The 18927-nt window shown below is 35.4% G+C and overlaps 1 protein-coding gene across 1 annotated transcript in view; it reads left to right on the forward strand.

Moving 5' to 3' along the window:
* The window catches only part of LOC106708971 (IQ motif and SEC7 domain-containing protein 2), a 63283-nt gene extending 49068 nt beyond the window's left edge, over positions 1-14215 (forward strand). Inside the window, exons 3-22 of the mRNA XM_045683799.1 lie at positions 395-573; positions 879-1023; positions 2036-2125; positions 2886-3106; positions 3293-3413; positions 3795-3930; positions 5264-5360; positions 5725-5872; positions 6103-6247; positions 6363-6572; positions 7112-7329; positions 8128-8308; positions 8878-9087; positions 9946-10083; positions 10328-10454; positions 10751-10951; positions 11914-11992; positions 12673-12803; positions 13136-13276; positions 13580-14215. Coding sequence (XP_045539755.1) covers positions 395-573; positions 879-1023; positions 2036-2125; positions 2886-3106; positions 3293-3413; positions 3795-3930; positions 5264-5360; positions 5725-5872; positions 6103-6247; positions 6363-6572; positions 7112-7329; positions 8128-8308; positions 8878-9087; positions 9946-10083; positions 10328-10454; positions 10751-10951; positions 11914-11992; positions 12673-12803; positions 13136-13276; positions 13580-13680 — 3019 coding nt within the window. The 3' untranslated portion in view covers positions 13681-14215. The remainder of the gene's footprint in view (positions 1-394; positions 574-878; positions 1024-2035; positions 2126-2885; positions 3107-3292; positions 3414-3794; positions 3931-5263; positions 5361-5724; positions 5873-6102; positions 6248-6362; positions 6573-7111; positions 7330-8127; positions 8309-8877; positions 9088-9945; positions 10084-10327; positions 10455-10750; positions 10952-11913; positions 11993-12672; positions 12804-13135; positions 13277-13579) is intronic.
* Positions 14216-18927: the final 4712 nt, after the last annotated feature.

The following is an 18927-nucleotide window of genomic DNA, read 5'->3' on the forward strand; positions in this document are numbered from 1 at the left end:
TTTTAAGATACGAAATGAGACGTCATATTTTGTTTATCGAATATCTTTATGAAAGTAATGAAAACGAAACTCGTTTAACAATTCTTTTTTTTTGACGCGATTTGTATTTTAAATACGTGGTAATACTGAGTATAATATGTTCCTGTTTAAGATTGTTTTTTCTGTGTCGGGTAGTTGTAAAAATCCAATAAAATATATTGGATTTTTGGCTGTCTGCCAACAGTTATGTTAGTCAGGTTTATGCGTGTATGTATACCATAAGCTGTTGTGATCTCCTAGTATCTGAACGGTCCGACCGATAACTGTGTCCCTCGAAACCCTGTTTCAAATTGTTGTAGATGTATAGTCAGAGGAATTTATTTGTTTTTTAATAGTGTTGTTTCTATTGTTGCAGCTTCTCGCAGAAGGTGGACGAGGAGGAGTCCGGTAGTGGCGTAACGCTGCACCCCCCGGACGGTTTTTACTCGCACCAGCACTCTATACACAGCGGGCACCATGGCCACAACGCGGAGCCCGACCGGGGCTACATGGAGGGCAATAGATACGTCACCGCTGTACACCGACCGCTGCAGGGTAAGTAACTCATAGAGTAATCCTAAAACATGGTTCGTTATTAACTGAAACATTTAATGTCTACAACTCCACGCGTCAGCGGTGTTCTAGTAATTGAATTATTTTAGTGACTACCTTTTACTGTTGCGACAGCTTCCTGTTGTTTTAATTTTGTTTGCATTTGTATAGCATGTTATCAATATTCTCTTTTAAAATGCCCATACCTAATTGATTTGAATCTTTGAATCATTTTCCTTCTTGAATTGAAAGTTGTTTCCAGTTAACGAATCTGGATGCGATATTTTTATTATGTCTTATATATCTAGGTTTAAACCACTCGAACTCGTCATGCTCGTCGGCATCGAACGCGTCTACCGGCGCCGGGCTGTGCGCGTCCGCCGCCGAGCCCGCACCGCCGCTCTACATCGCCGCGCCGCCAGAGGGCTTCGGCCTCGCCGTGCACAACAACAGGTAATAACCCCCTTGCAAGGCTCGCACATTACTAATCAATGTACACAAAGCAATTGTAGGTCAGGGCATACCCCTGCTTGCGCTGTGCTCAAAGCAGTTCGTCTACATGGCATTCAGCTGTGAAGACATACGTTTGCAGCTATCCAAGAGCCGCCGTAAAATTCTTATGAATCTACTTGTACGCCTAGTGCTTAAACAAGGCTATTGTTTAAGGACCATAAGACAAGAAATGTTGTTATAGGACTGAAAAGTCATTGTTATTTTAATTAAGATAATAGTCCTTTAATTATAGTGTTGAAAAATGCTATGAAAATAGATCAAAAAATTAAAATAATAATTCACAGTTATAAATAATTAGTTGTATTGAAATGTCTAATTATATCTAGTAAAGGATGAAGGTTTGATAGGCGATGGTTTCGTAAAGATATATACATAGTTATTGGATTCAACCATATTACTAGTTATCTAATTTATATGATAAGATATTAATTATGTAATCGTTTTGTAATTCTTGTGATAGTAGAATAAAGATGCCAATTGTATAAAAAATGTTGGCAATTCAGTTTTATTTTGCGGTACATTTTCCGCATTGTGGGTCGTTAGTATCATTTTTGGCAGTTCTAGCACATTTAAAATGACACGACCTCAAAACTCGAGAACTGTATACGAGGTTTGTTTTCTTAACGTTAAAAATCTGACCTGACCTGAATAACTAAGGGTTCGTTTTGTTACGAGGTGCAGTAAGTGGTAACCGAAACCCGTAGTCGTATTTATATTATATATTTACTATGTATTTATGTAAAAAATATTATTATTTATATATTTATAGTTGATAACAACTGTTTTATTTAATTGTGAGGATGATTGTCATTTGTTTAGTGTGGTGACGGGTGACTAATGAGCTAATGACTATTCGTTGACAAGTATTTATTTTTATTTTTATTATTATGGACACTTTTGTCACTTTTTCTATTGGTTGTTATTTGTGTATCTAATATGGTTCCTTCTCTAGGCGTGGCACAGACGTTGGGATCATTGGATCAACGGGGATAACCCCGAAAGACCCGAGTTTGCCCCCAAAAAGGGGTAAATTGACTAGAGGGTACGTCCCCCTACCTCAGGAATGCTTGTACTGTGAACCTTACCTTAGATAACTTACTTCCTCTGCAAATTTGTTAACTAAGTTGAACTTAATGAGAAAGCTTAAACTTCTAAAAGAGCGTTTAAAATTTAACTTGGCATGGAGTTGCGAACTAACTTTTCATATTTTTCATATGAAATATCTGTAAAATACTTTTTAAACAAAAAAACTAAGACTACAAATATACTTTATATAAATATAAAGTATTTATTGTATAGATAATAAATACATAAACAGTAGATAAGTCCTAACTATCTAACACATTTACTTCTTCTAACAATATAAATATAGTTTCTTCTGGTTTCTTTTAGATTTTCAATCAAATTTCGTTGTAAAGTTTCTCAAGTTCTATGCAAGATCCTTACACTTAAAATACTGTTACGCATGAATTATTTTGAAATATTGTAAACCTTGGATCTCACCATACAATCATTAAGTCAGTACCAAGTATTTAGTTTTACATCGATTAAATAATATTAGATATCTGCAAAACATTCGCCCTTTTAGAATTGCAAAACCATACATCATTTTACCAAAAAGAATCAACTTACATTTTCCCAATCTAACACTGGCCGAACCTAAATCACATTTAGTGAGCAACTACCACCAATCATGCAACTACCAACTTCATACTCACCCAACAGCTCAGTGTAGGTACTGTGGCGAAGCCTGGTGGGTAAGGAGTCACGTAAATGTTTACATATGTTGTTTAAATTTACAGTCGTTATGAGATGTCTCAAGACCTCCTGGATAAACAAGTAGAGATCCTGGAGAGGAGATACGGAGGTCTGCGTGCACGGCGCGCAGCGGTTACAATACAGCGCGCGTTCAGACGAAGACAACTTCTAAAGAAATTCAGTGCTATTACTGCGATGGCAAAAGCTGCCGACTCTAATGCGAGACGGCTGCAGGATGGCAGCGATCACGGACAACTTGTTAATGGTAATTAATTTCTTTTAAATCCGACAGATGGCATTAGTAGCATCACTACCTCTTTACATAAAGCACTACAAATCTGAACTGCCTTCCTTAACCTTCTATATTAAATTAAGGTATGCAGTCGTTAAGAAGACTTTGTGTCAATATATATTTGTATGTGGTTTATAGCTTCAAATATTACATTTTCAGGTAACGATATATACGCAAACACGTTGTTACAAAAGAGTCCTGCGGGTACGGAGAAGATGATGGGTCTGACGAGGCCGATGCGCTCCATGTCACTGCGCGAGCGACACGACGTCGATATCAGGTGAGATCCTGTTGAATCATTCGTATTAACTTTTGATGTTTTAATCAAAGAAACAAGTGAAATATACTTGCCAATGCCTCATTATTGGATTTAAGGGCTACGGGAAGCACTCCCCGACCCAAATCAAAGTTATGTGAGTTCATTGATGACAGATATACTTACAATCAAAAGATTTTGTTCTAAATTAAAATGTAAATACCTACCGTATTAGCTAGGCAAAAGAATACATTTTCAGGACTATTCAGCCTCTCACTACAAGTTAATCTTTTGCCACGTTCATGAGTCGTTGAATTATTTACTAATCAGACCATTAGTGTAGATCACACAAGTCTGAGTGTGACATCTATGTATGTGTAACGATATGTGTGTGTTTTATTTCAGTAACCACATGGCGTGCGAGGCACAGAACGAAGCTATGGTGGAGGCGATGGTGGCGCGCGTGCAGCACTCCGCGCATCAGATACATATGATAGCCAGCGAGTTGCCGCCGCATCACCGCAATGACACAGATAGCGGGGTAACAAACCATATCTACTATGTTGGGTAGTTTTTTTAATAGCAAAAAATGGCAAACAAGGAAAGTGACCGTTGCCTATAGACAACTGAAATTGCAGATCTGTTGCCTATCTTTAATTAACTGATGAGCGGACGTACAGAAAAAGGATATTTCTTTCCTATATATCACTTCCTCTGCCATATCCAACCCTTTGTTAAAAGAACAGAGTGGGAAGGGAAAACTAAAATTAGGCCTCTGGTTGTAGTTGATTTTAGTTGAGACTTAATTTTAGTCTTCTGTCCCTTTCCAAATTTTTCTTATAAGGAAGGAATGGGAAGGGGAAGTGTATTTGATGGAGGAAGATATTCACTTGTCAAAAAGATCTTCCAAAGATCTCTTTTTGTGCGTCTCCTCCTCTGTCGATTAAAGGTAGGCAAGCCTTTGCAATTGCGGATACCCATGGGCAGCGGTCACTTCGCCGTTTCGGCAAATTCAGGTGGCCGCTTGCTCGTTTGTCACCTTATAGTGTAAAAAAAAAACAACTTTGTCATTCCCCCTGAATTCAGAGTATCTTTGGAAGATCCCCTCCCTTCCCTTCCCGACACAAAATAAAGCTCTAGTATTCTTATCTTTAATCATATGACACAGAATATGAAATAATGCAGGAATTTGTACCACGATCAAATATTTGTTGGAAAATTATCGGTCGCGAATCTTTCGCACCTACGTAATATTTATAATACTTATCAGTGAAGCACCGAACGACTAGCGACGTGGTCGTGATGTGTCGATATAAAACTAGGCGTTTGTTGAAGAAATTAGTGAAAAATGAACATTTCATTGCGACTCTAAATGTAATTGGTGTAGGCGTGAAGGGGAAATACAATGTTAGTGTGACGAAGAACTGTTGTGTTGTTTTTTTTTTGTCTTTGTGGATTTTGTTTTGTTGTATTTGAAATCGTATTTGTTTTAATTATTTGATTATCAAATTATTGACCTTAAATTACGTCAATTTATATATATTTTTTAATTTATTACTTAGTTTAATGATTGGTTAGAATATTATCGTCTAAAGTTTATTACCCTATTGCAATAGATAATGTTTCATTCAAAACTATCTGCATTCAGGTTATTCTTGTTTTATCGTTCGCGGAAACATTTGTTATCTATTTGGTGTTAAAAATATTTAATAAATAAAGTTTTTTTATTTTAAATACGTAAACGAAACGTAGAAGCTAAACGGTTTGATTCATGTCTGTGGTATATTTCGATTCATATACTTCCCCGGGTATAATTTTAACTATCTTTGCTAGTTAACCATTATATTGTTGACCGATGTTTGTTATATTTTCAGGTGTGCAGCTGTTCAGTGAGCGGATCTGTCACTAATATATCAAGCTCGTCCTCGCACAATGAATCTCTGCACAATCATCAGTTACTCAATAACTCAGGTATGTTGCGATATATTATAACATCTTACTAATATTATAAATGCGAATGTTTATTTGTATGTTTATTTGAACGTATCTCTAGTATGGCGCGGATATTGATGAAATTTGACATACATGTAGAACATTGTCTGGAAGAACACTTAGGCTACTTATTACTTTTTTATTAATCCTGCGTGAATGGAGTCGCAGGCGACAGCTAGTTGGTATTTTGTTCACTTCTGCATTTTCACACAAGAGGCCTTTTTAAAAAGTCAATATCTATGTTAAGATTTACTTGTATGGAGTTTAAAATACACATCTATGTACATCTATGTTTATGAGATTTGGAATTATTATAATAAATTAGTTTATGTTAATCCTGCAGGTCCGATATACGGCAACCTGCTGTCATCAGGTGGCAAGCCGCTGTCTTCACCCAGCGCACGCCAGCAGCAGCAGCTGGCGGCGATGCAGGCGGCCGCGCGACGTCTGCCACCAGAAGTACCCAAGAGGACCAGCAGTATTACACTCAAGTACGTAACATATTGGAGTTAGAAATTATATGAGTCTTAAACAGAGTTTACTTAGGTTTTATGAGTTCTGTTGAAAATGATTGATTAATTCTTTTCCAATTGTTTTTTTTAATATGTTAATAGGTATTTAACGTTTTTAAATTAAATAATACTTTTTGTCGCATTTACTTAGGTCGGATTATGAAATATGTTATATATGTTGTATATACATTATGTATCTTGTATCGTAGTGCGGAGAGCCCGGTGTCCCTGCGGCGTGCGGAATGCGTCGCGGGAGTGCGCGGGGGCTCCATGTCCTCAGTGCAGTCCTCCTCATCCTCCTCCTCACTGGAGCATCGTCACCACTACCACCAGCCATACCAGCCTAGAGCACCGGTAACATTATTATGACTAGCATCTAAAATTCAGAGTTCATTGCCATGCATAGGATGTGATAGTTGACTAAATTAAAACGTATCCTGCGTCTGTGTAATCCCACGTTTACATGCAGGAGACGCACGTGCACATGCCGGAGCAGCAGTTCCAGCAGCACCAGCGCACCGCGTCTGGCTCTCTGTACGAGGGCGAGCGGTACGCGGTGTGGAAGCGGCAGGAAGCCCCGCCGTACTACGAGGCCCCGCCCGCCGCCTGCTGCCGCCCCGCCCACGAGCACCTCGCGCACGCGCACGCGCACGCGCACCAACCTGTCAAGGTCACTGCGGTATGTTATTATAACTAATTTTTTGAAGGAAATAATTTAAAATTTCCTTTGAAAAGACAACAATAGCTTAAAATGCAAACCGAACCTAATGTAACTGGATAGATGTTTTTTTGGTTTTATGTACCACAGTTAATGATTACAAAGGATAATTTACAAGATACCAAGATACAGGAAATTATAACCGTCTTGTCGATAACTATTGGTTTAATTATAATATTATATTTCGAAATCGACTAATATTAAGTTTAATATTACTACCTGTTGACCGCGACTTCGTTCGCGTAATAAAAACAAAATCATAGTAAAGAATAATGCCTTATACTCTTAGCACCCGGGTATTATAGCTTCCCAACAGTAAAAGAATTTTTTAAATCCATTCCGTAATTTGTAATCAAACCTTTCCTCTTTATAACATTAGAAGATTTCTAGATTTGATTGACAGGTGCTGAGACTTATATAGACTTAAAAAAACTAGTTAAACATTCTCAAATAACAGTATTTAGTCCACCAATACTTATTTCATTTGTATAATATTCTAGGTATCGGAGACGGTCCGCAAACGTCAGTACCGCGTGGGTCTGAACCTGTTCAACAAGAAGCCGGAGCGTGGTATCGCGTATCTCATCTCTCGCGGCTTCCTGGAGAACTCCCCGCGAGGTGTCGCGCGCTTCCTCATCACCAGGAAGGGTCTCAGCAAACAGATGATCGGAGAATACCTCGGCAACCTGCAGAATCCTTTCAATATGGCCGTGCTAGAGTAAGTTGGAGATATAACTTTGGAACACTAACCGTGGATTTCTGAGACTAAAATTTCTGTTTTTGTTATTGATTAGAACAAGATTAAAGTGCTTTGAGATTTTTAAAACTAAGTTCTCATCTAGATTTATTGTCAGAAATTGTGAGTATTTTTGCTTCGATTAAAAAAAAGATAAAAAAAAAACGTAAAAGACACAAACTCCATATAAAAGTATGGCAAATGGAAGCCAGTTGCGCGAAGTAAACTAAACTGTCAATGTACAATTAACCACTCTGAGTGCGGCGCAATTTATTGGAAAATGCTCCTATAGTGCGGGCTATACGCTTGCTCAATATCATATCTAGATATATAGATTTATTTAGTTGTAGCGAGTCTAAATTCACAGATTGTATACAGATGTGTGGAAAACGATGTGGCGTTGATATATTCTTGCACTGTTTATCGATGTCATTTTTTTACTAGCAATTTTTATGTGTTATTTACTATGTTATCGTGTAAACTAATATGTAAAGTGAGTATAGTGTCAAATTAGTTGTATACTGTAAGGATGTTATGTAGTTGTTTTTAAATAAAACTAGCTTTTACCCGCGACTCCGTCCGCGCGGAATAAAAAAAATGCACACAAGATAAAAAAGTTCCCATATCCGTCTCCTAGTTCTAAGCTACCTGCCCACCAATTTTCAGTCAAATCGATTCAGCCTTTCTTGAGTTATAAATAGTGTAACTAACACGACTTTCTTTTATATATATAGATAGATAAAAAAATATTAAAACTATTGTATTCTTAAACATTTACAGATGTTTCGTGAACGAGCTGGATCTGTCAGGAATGGCTGTGGACGTGGCGCTGCGCCGCTACCAGGCACACTTCCGGCTGCCGGGAGAGGCGCAGAAGATTGAACGTCTTGTTGAAGCCTTCGCCCGCAGATACTGCGTCTGTAACACTGACTTTGTGCAGCGTCTGCGCACACAGGATACGGTAAACAAGCAACTAACTTACTATCTACATTAAGGTTATGGCGACTGCCTAATGAACAAAAAAAATTTCGTTATAAATATTACAATGGAATATTGTTAATAATTTCGATGTCATTACATGAATCAAGTTTTCGTGTAAAAAAGTTAAAGTAAGAAAAAGAGTTTGGACAACCCATATGAGGTCTATGACACCTCACACATAAGATAAAGCAAATAATCCTACTAATATTATAAATGCGAATGTTTTGGATGGATGTTTGTTTGAAGGTATCTCCAGAACGGCTCAACGGATCTCGATGAAATTTGGCATAGATGTAGATCATAGTATAGAAGAACACAGGCTACTTATTATGTTTTTTTTTTAATTCCTCGCGGACGAAGTCACGGGCGACAGTTAGTTATAAATATTTCAAACTTATGTTTATATTTTATAATGACACTTGCATTTACTACCATTCGATTAATATTCTGAGTGCAGTTTAATGAAGTGTCGAGATTTAAACCTAACTAGCATATAGGTAAAATTTATTTACTAGTATTTTTTTTAATATATCACAAAACATTTTTCAGATATTTGTGCTGGCGTTCGCAATAATAATGTTGAACACGGACCTTCACACTCCGAACCTGAAGCCTGAGGCGCGGATGTCGCTGGACGACTTTGTACGCAATCTGCGCGGTATCGACGACTGCGGAGACATCGACCGCGACATGCTCGCCGGTATCTACGACCGTGTTAAAGCCAGCGAGTTCAGACCCGGCAGCGATCATGTCACACAGGTATCATCATCAGCTCACTATACGTCTCCACTGAGGGGCTCGGAGCTTACCCCAAGTTAGGAGTGACTAGGACATAGTCAATGCTGACCAAGTGCGGGTTGACTTCACACATATCATTGATTTTCTTCTCAGATATGTGCAGCATCACGATGTTTTCTTTCATCGTAAGAACGTCGGATAAATGTACATATGTAAATCGAAAATCTAAAAACACATTGGTACATGGCGGGATTCGAACCCAGGACCTGCAGATTGCAAGTCAAGTGTTTAACCCCTGAGCCACCGACGCTCTCAACCCACAGGTATAGTTGTTTTCAAATATTTTGAGGGCTTAGCTTCGCCTGAGTTTGGGATGCGGGAGAAGGTACAGCGCCGATCACATTGGGACGACAAGATATTTGAATTGAATTATATATACTAAGGCATCTTTAGTTATATTTAAGAAATTATTTTAAATTCTCAGTGTACTCTGCTAGTGTCTAGCTAATATGTTTGGCCCGGTGACAGTCCCTGTTATTGTAGTGTTTTAACAGAAAGTATAGAAATCTTATTCAGGCTAAAATTACACATAAGATAAGACATGAGTAAGACAACTTACAATAGGACAAGGATTTTGTAGAACTTGACATTAACCGAGGTCCTCCTTTTAATGTAGAAAAAGAACAAAGTATTCAAATAAACTTAAATCTACACTAAGCGGTTCTTTTATAATAGCTTAACTCCTCCGAGTATAGTATTATATCTAGTAGTAATCGTTTTCAAGACTTTGCTAAAGACATCTTTTATTCGAGTCTTGTGAAAAAAGTCACATTATAATAAAATTGTACTAGCTATATCTTATAATGAACTTGTTTTCAGGTTATGAAAGTGCAGGCGACGATAGTAGGCAAGAAGCCGCACTTAGCGTTGCCACATCGCCGCCTCGTCTGCTACTGCCGTCTCTACGAGATACCAGATATACACAAGAAGGAGCGTCCTGGAGTACACCAGCGAGAGGTAACACAACTGTACTATACTTTTCAAATATCTTGACGGCTCTGAACATCGTACGAGTCTGAGAGCACCGTATAGGAAACCGATGACCTTGAACCGTAAAAAAAATTAAATCGACCCATAATTGGAAAGTGAAAAATGCTTGAAAAATAACTTCAAAATTACTAGTAAAGAGAACAATTCCTCACATTTTACTGAAACATTAACTATGTTGTCTTGATATTATTTTTTCTTGTGACGTATTCAGGTGTTCCTGTTCAACGACTTGCTGGTCATCACGAAGATCTTCAGCAAGAAGAAGTCCTCGGTGACGTACAGCTTCCGCCAATCTTTCCCACTTTGCGGCATGCTCGTCAACCTGTTCTCTGTGCCACGTGAGTTATTCATTCAAAACACTCACTCGTTCAATAATTCTTGTCTTAATTTAGTTAATCGTTATTCATTTAGTCATACATTTACTCGAAATACTAGTTCACTTATTTTTTTAAGTATAAGAAGGCAAAAAACTTAGAGGTCACATGATTGCTTTAAGACATCTACAAGTTATCAATGCATTGCTTATCATAGATGTACAGAGGAAAGGACGTACAGAAAGAGGATATTTTCTCTTCCTATATGTCGTTTTCTCCGTCGAAAGAACTTATGTAATTCAAACAAGACTTGTCCGTAGACTATCCATTCGGTATTCGTCTATCGCGGCGAGTGGACGGAAGACGGCTGGCGACTTTCAACGCCCGCAATGAACACGACCGCTGCAAGTTTGCGGAAGATCTGCGCGAGAGTGTCGCTGAGATGGATGAGATGGAGGCCATGCGTATTGAGGGCGAACTCAACCGAGGCAAGGGACGACCCAACACAAACGCTAGGAACGGTCAGTAATTACTAGTAAAGTCTTTAATAATAATTTATTTATTGCAAACTGTGTTACATTGTTATAAAGCAGTGATTGTCAAACTTATTTCTTTCACCGCCCCCTTTGAAAATCTATTATATTTCAGAGCGCCCCTAATTTTTATTCAGCCCTAAAACTTAAAAACCACAATGTCATTACTTTAATTAATTTGAATGTCTCCCATTTTTTTGGGCCCCTTATCGCCCCCTCCTAGGTTTCGAACGCCCCCAAAGGGGCGTTATCGCCCACTTTGAGAAACACTGTTATAAAGTAACAAACATTTATAAACAGCTACAATAGTTAGATACCTCTTAGGACGTGTAACTACCCTTTCTCAAAGTGTAATGCGGAATCTCAAATCCTTTTTGGCTACGAAATTTATATTACGTATCTATGAAAAGCCAGGATGCGCACTGAACGAGGAACGCAAGAAAAGAACTTCAAATTCTAGGGTCTAGAATAATTAAATCTAGAATCTTCTTATCCCAAAAGGGTTCCATAGTAAAGTTTGAGAACCACCGTACTTGTGTATGAAAGAACAAATCAATCGATGAAAATAGTAACTTAAGATAAATTATAAAAGTGATATAACTGTTTTCACCAAATGATCTAAATGTGTACATCAAATGTTGCCCAGTTTACTGTTACAAGGATTTAGCAACTATTTTCGGTAAAAGTTAATAAATGTGTAACTTAATGGCAACACCATCTATTGGTAGAATATACTCTAAATGAAACATTTTGAAATAACCCCAAATAATAACACAGTCAAAATTGTTTTATGGCACTTCTATGACCTCATTAAACATATTTTTAGAAAAATGGCACCTTAATACGTAAAGTTTCGCAATACCCAGCCTCAGATTTATTAAAAAAAAAATTACCTATATTTGTAGGTATTTACTTAAAAATAGTCAGGATTTTTATTATGTATTTCCCAGTAATGGAGAACCGTGATAGCGGCGTGGCGGACGTGGAGATCGATCATCAGCAATGTATGGACCATGTGCATGTACACGGGTATGTCATACATATATATACTTCATTCAAAACATTCTTTAGTTTTGTTAAAAGTATGAACGCAATTACCACAGTTAACATTTCAGTGCAATGAATGGTATAGTTCTTTTCAAATATCTCACTTCATTTAAAATTATGTTCTAATCAACGACTCTCGCAAAGTTAAAAGCAGTCAAGATATCTGAAATCCAGATTTTGTTCTAAATCTGTGCCAAATTTCATCAAGATCTGTTGAGTCGTTTCGGAGATACCTTCAAACAAACATCCATCCATCCATTCGCATTTATAATATTAGTAAGATAGTTTTTAAGGTAATTTTGGGAATGTTGGTATAAAATGTGAAATAAAGTGGCAAATGTATAAATCCTTTTAGGACACGAGTTAATAATTTTTAATATTTCATTAAGGAGTTTATGTCAAAAATTGTACGTTATAATAACTGTCAAGTTAAATTATTCAAACTATCGTGAGATATTATCATTAACTAATGTAGATAACTGCTAAAACACTCAAATACTTAGTCCGGTGTTGGCATCGACTAGCTTCGGATAAATGTACCTGAGTGTTTTAGCCGTTTTCCATATAAATTAACTGTCAAGTTGTGAAAAAAAAAAACTATTAGGAGTAGTTTATTTTGTATTATAAATTGATCTATACATCTGTTCGACTATATGTTGCAGTGTGGTGGTGCCACCGCCACCAGCAGGTCCAGCACCGGCCGCACCTTCCCGTCTCTCACAGAACCCACCGCCAACTAACATCATCAAGAGGAACGTACTCAGCAACTCACTAGTCGATATCAATGATCCAGGTCAGTCTATGATAGTAACACTCAAATAAGAGAGCCTGGATCTCAACCATAGCTCTCAAATTTGCAAAAATGTTGATAAAGGTAAAAGATGTAAAGTCGAACCTAGAAAAGCGAGAGTCCATAATGATATTTTCACATTTATAAAGTTTTCTCGTAAGTTAAAAATTATACATGTCTAATGATTTTTCGCAGATTGAGTTCATTTTTCACTTTCGTCTTGGAAACCAGTTACCTAATACTTATTGGATTACAAAGTGTTTTATTTCAAGTAGTTGTTTTGTCAATAATTTATTTCCGTGATATTTGTTAATGTCTGTTATTGTACATTCCAGTGGCACTGGCTGCGGAGAGGTTACAACGGCGCGGGTCAGTAGGTTCACTGGACAGCGGTATGTCGGTCTCCTTCCAGCAGGGCAGTCGCACCGCACTACACGCGACGTCGCCCCGACATCCCAACGAACAGCGCTCACCAGGTACTATTGACAAACTTTCTTTATACTCTCGCAGCATCACATGAGATGTTATCTGGTACGAATCAAAGTGACTGGGGGCGGGGCAACATTTGTACACACCCATCTTTCATCAATATGTACATCAAATGGATCCCACAAACACTGTATACATTTCCAGAATCCATAAATAGCCTATGTGTTCTACATCTATACCAAATTTCATCAAGATCCATGCAGCCTTTCTGGAGATACCTTCTTAAATATTTATCCATCCATATTTAAACATTCGCATTTATTTTTAAATCCAATGTTATTTTGATCCAGGTCGTCTCTTCGGTGGCATATTCCCAGGACGGCAACGCAAGCTGAGCGCCAGTGGAGTCCCGGACACCAAGGGACAAGTCGGCAAGAGCACCGAGGTCTAGATGACATGGAATATTTCAGAATCTCCAAAGTCGAATGTATTCCAGAATATCGAAATCGGAATATTCCGGAATCGTGAAATATTCCGCAAACTACTTTTGATGTCTTCAACGAGACGCATCGTTTTTCTTAAGTGCCATCTTTAATCAATCGAGTTTTAAGTGTATTTTGTTGCTGACGCTACTACATGTATATGTTTAAAACATTTTATACCTTATTTCAATGGAATAAGGTACATATTGAACTGACACATAACTCCAACAGTGGTTATCACAAGTTATTTATAATTGCAAAGTTATTTACAATTACGAAATAAGCGATTAATTTCTTGAGAATTTTACGAAAAAAAATAAGTCGATTTTGCATCACAATAATATTAATAAGATATTTTTGTGAGGAATCGAAGAACAATAATTTCAAGTACATTTGAAATACGTTTCAAGGTTTTGTAATTTGTTAAATTTTGCCGACATATGGCAAAAAAATGCACTAATCCAATTTCTTTAGCGAAAGTTTCAAATAGAATAATACACGAGCAATCAGATTGGGGTTATCATTGATAATTTACACGTAGAGTCAGAAAGTTAAAATGCAAAATTTACAATTTTTTTTTTGTAATCAAGCACGGCTTATAAAAAAATGACTACGTTAATATAATTCAACAAGGTTTCTTATCTGATTGCACGCGTATTAATAACTTTAAAGCTAATTCGACTGTAATTTATTAACAATTTAACAAATTTGACATAGTGTCGAAAGTTGAATAATATTTTTGAATTTATCTGTCATTATTGACTAGTTTAACAAAATTGACATCGAGATAACTATCGATAGATAAACTTATTGAAGGAATAATGTGGTATTTTCGGAAACGTTTGGGTCCATGTTTTTGGATAGGCAATATAGGGTTCAGTAGAGAAACGGATTGTTCATTTTAGTATACGCTGTTCTATATATATTGGTAACGGTCTGATATTAACTGAGTATAGTCCTACAAGGATCTTAAAGTAGTTTTTTTGGAATTGACAGGAAAACGCCTACAAGTTTTAAGGGTTACCAGTGTGCAAGAATTTCCCAACTTCTTCCAAAAATTGTCTATGTTGCAACACCAAGTAATTGATTTGCAACTTATGACCTGAGTTCTAATTCCTTACTATTTAAATAAATAAATCCAAACAAACACATTAGCAAATTAACCCTACATGTCATAGCATGCGTTATATTTTTATAAATTTATGAAAATGGCAACATTAAATCGTACATCTGTCGCTTTCTCATTGGTCAAAATATGACGCTGTCAAGATGACATTGTTAGTTCACATATTTTCCGTCTGCCACAAGATCCTTGTCGAACTATACAATACGGTTTTGGTAAGCTATAAGAAATTTTGTATGACATAATGGGCACTTAATATTGTCTTACTTAATATATTTAATGTCACTTCTACGCTAATTACAGTCTTAAGAAAGAAAACTGAAGTTATTGAGCATTGAATCATCGTAACATTTGAAATTACATATTTCTTTCGATATTCGGACAAGGTTTCGAGTCCATAGAAATCCAATTGGAGCCTATAATATACAAATGCGGTCGAAAGAAAAAAAATACGTTGTTCTTCGTTTAAAAAGTTGGTATATTGTGTCAAACTAACTGTTGGTTGCTGAGACCAAAATCTCTGTATAAAATCTATATATGTTTTAAGCGAGGATTTTTGGTCTCAGAAACCAACGATAAGTGTCTATTATGTTGTCCAATTTTTAAAATATAGGATATTAAAAAACCTTGTCCACGCGTGTTACCAAAAAAGGCAGGAAACATTAACAGTTATGTTCTGATATGCATTTAAAAAGTTTTTATCTTTCTTTAGTATAAATGTAAATACGTTCAGAATAGTTAACGACATAGTATAAAAGTAGTATTTCACTGATATTTTTCAAATTCTTTTCAGCACAAAAACATTTAATAGAAAAAAAAAGTTACAATCATTATATTTATATTGGAAATACGAATTTATTCATATTGTTGAGGAATTTATTAGTGTTGTAGGCGATTTAAAAAAAAAAGTTGAAATAGCAAGTTCGAATAATAGAGTTTTTGAAGTTTTGTCTTTTAAAATTACAGTATTATCCTCTCTCATCACCTTTCCATACCTTTTTAACATGGCCTATCTTTTCGAAAACATAAATATATATATGCCATAGAGATGTATCATAAAAAAGTTACAAATGTGTTCTTACAACTCTATATTATATATCAAATGTCACTTTTGACATCTGTCATTTAGTAATGTCAAAATACTTTTTCTGTCTGTCTACTGCCTAAAAATGAATACAAGAATTGTTGTTGAATTGTTTTCTATTTTTTTTTCAACGATAATTTTTATTCGTGGAAACTATTATATACTTATTAACAACAACATTTGTATACTTGCCACTTTTATATATTTAGCTTTTCTACTTGACCATTCAATTTCTTATTTCTTTTTTTTACTTAATACCTAAACGTTACCGATACTTACTAAAAAACTACCATATTTTGTAACTGAATAGATTTTAAGTATTAAAATGGACCGGCTACTCTCTTATTCAGTCTTTTTTTGTAAGAAAATCGAGACAGAAAGAGACATGCCGGTCTTTGATGACTTGTTTCTATTGCGTTTGCATTGACAAAACATTAATATAGAAAACATGACGTTAAGTATGCAAAACACACATTTTATGTGAATGTTTCGTCAATGGAAACTCATTAGTTTAGTTGTTGACTTTGTACCGGTTACGTAGATTTGTTATTTCTACTATTTGATACTTGGGTAGATAGAAAAAAAATTTATTAAGACTTAATTTGATTTCGATAAGCTTTTTATGTTTTAAAATTCGTGTGATGATTCTTAAAATTGTCTACAGTTCTTTTAACTATTCTATATTTATATATCTAGGGTCTCTAACCCAAATGGTACGATCAACGTAAGTTGATCCTAATTGTTAAGCGATTGAAGCTTATTTTAGCTTAACCGATCCTTAAACCTTAATGTTCGAAGGAACAACAAAGTATCGTCTAAACATTCTGTCCAATAAAATTTTATTATATCCATTGAATCTCTATATAAAATGTATGTTTGTAGGAATGACCTCTATCGGCTGATTGTGTTGTGAAATGCGTTTCCATCTGCCACAGTTTATTTGTTTAGTTTATTTTTTTGTTTTTTATTTCTATTTTCAAATAATTTAATCAATTTAAAAACTTCTCATTGTCTAGTACTTTTAAATAAAATAATTTCTTCGAATTGATTTTTTTTAGAACAATAAAAAAAACAATTTCGTACTTTTTTTTATTAAATCAACTGTGGTCGATAGAAACTTTCTCGTTTCTTAAAACTCTAATTAATTATAGATACTTGTTATAAATTTAAACGGAAGGAATTGATTAAAGGTTTCGTAATTTATTATATAATTAAATTTAAATAAGTGGATGAAAATCTGCATTAAATTTTAAACTAATATAATTATTAATGGGAATAAACAAATGGGCTGTTATTTTTTTTTTCAAGCGTATTTCTCATACCATAAAGTCTTTGCAATTTAAATACATAATAGCTAATGTTAACAAAATTATCCACAATTGATTTTCGACCTTAAAGTAAGTTACATAAGTCTTAAAATGGTTCGATCTAAGTCGACTTTACTAACAGCTTTTAAAAGGTGTTGTACAACATTAACGTAAGCTTCTACTGCATTCATACAAAAATATATTGTCTATTTTTTTCAGAATAAATGAAAGAGATAATGTTTTTTGTCTGTTTTCGACAGTAAACTTACGGTTTATTTGGTTTTTTTGTCATGGTCTTAAGAAATTTGGTATAAAAAATAACTTTGTGGGGCTGTGAGGAATATAATGTTTTATAAAATGTGCAATTTTTCTTTCCAGTTTCATAAAACTTATTATATTGCCATTTTATGTACATCGCAAAGCTTTTGTATGAGTTTTGAATTATAATGTTTGCTTTTGTAAATTTCGCTTGAAGCCAAAGATGTTAATTTCTCTGTGTTCATGTGTTGTCTATTCTAAAATAATTTAAAAATAAAACTCTTCCTACTATAACTGACATTAATAGTCCGAAAAATTTATCTGGCCCGGTGATTGACGCTGCTCGGTTGGGCAGTTAGAAAATATGAGACAAAACATGCAAGACAACTTCAGTATAGTCAAACATATTGTTACTGTCACGGTTAATTCTGTCAGAAAACATTTAAAACCTGCTTACGTATAGAAAATGATAAAAAATAAACTTGACGGGGCAGCTACAGTACGATCTTGTGACATTTTCTTTTAATATTCACAGTGGGGGGCTATTCAATGACCATAATTTAGTGTCACGTACCACCGGGTCAGATAACTTTGTCGGTCTATATGACAAATCTTATCGAACTTGACATTGATAGAGTGGCGCTAATGGGCTATTGTAATTTAGTGTCTTATGTCCACCGGGTCAGATAAATATTTCTCTCTATATTTTAATTGTGTCCAAACTTACCATAAACAGAATTATGCTATGTCAAACATTACCATATTTCGAGACATTTTGGGTTAATTTTAGTAAATATTTTAGTGATAGTTTGAGTGGGCAGGTCTTTTTTTTTCTGTAACATAAACAAAACTTACTAACTTATTGTAATTCTTACCATTTATGTATATTGAAGAGTTCACATAATATATATCTCTTAGTTATTAATTGTTGTGTAAATTTAGAACTAAGCAATAAACGCGTCTCGCGTCACATTATTATGTTGTATTATATAACTAAAGTTGTTGAGAATTGCTACAACATAGTCACAATAGTTTTATTTAAAAAAAATACAATAAAATGTATTTATTTATTTAATATGAATTAACATTCATATGGAATTTTGATGTTTTATTTTAACCCTATAATTCCTCTTTTAACCTAAAGAATATTAGGAAATGATCATTTTTCTTACACCGAGTTTGTACTTACAAACATGAAACATGTGCTCTCTTGCGCAGGAATAATAAGACCACAAAATGTTTTATGACAATGCTTCTTAGTGGGAACCAGCGACATGTCAATATTTCTTGGTGGGAACTAGCGCCGGCGGTAGGTTAAGTAGAGAGGTAAACACGAAAACATGACAACATGGTTGCAATTATAGCCGGGTCATATCTGTAAGGTATTTATTTTTTCTGGCAGTGTCCAGTTTCAAAATTAATCAGGCATATTCAGTTTTATTCT

Source organism: Papilio machaon, chromosome 23 (genome assembly GCF_912999745.1).
Source record: "Papilio machaon chromosome 23, ilPapMach1.1, whole genome shotgun sequence".
Classification (NCBI taxonomy): domain Eukaryota; kingdom Metazoa; phylum Arthropoda; class Insecta; order Lepidoptera; family Papilionidae; genus Papilio; species Papilio machaon.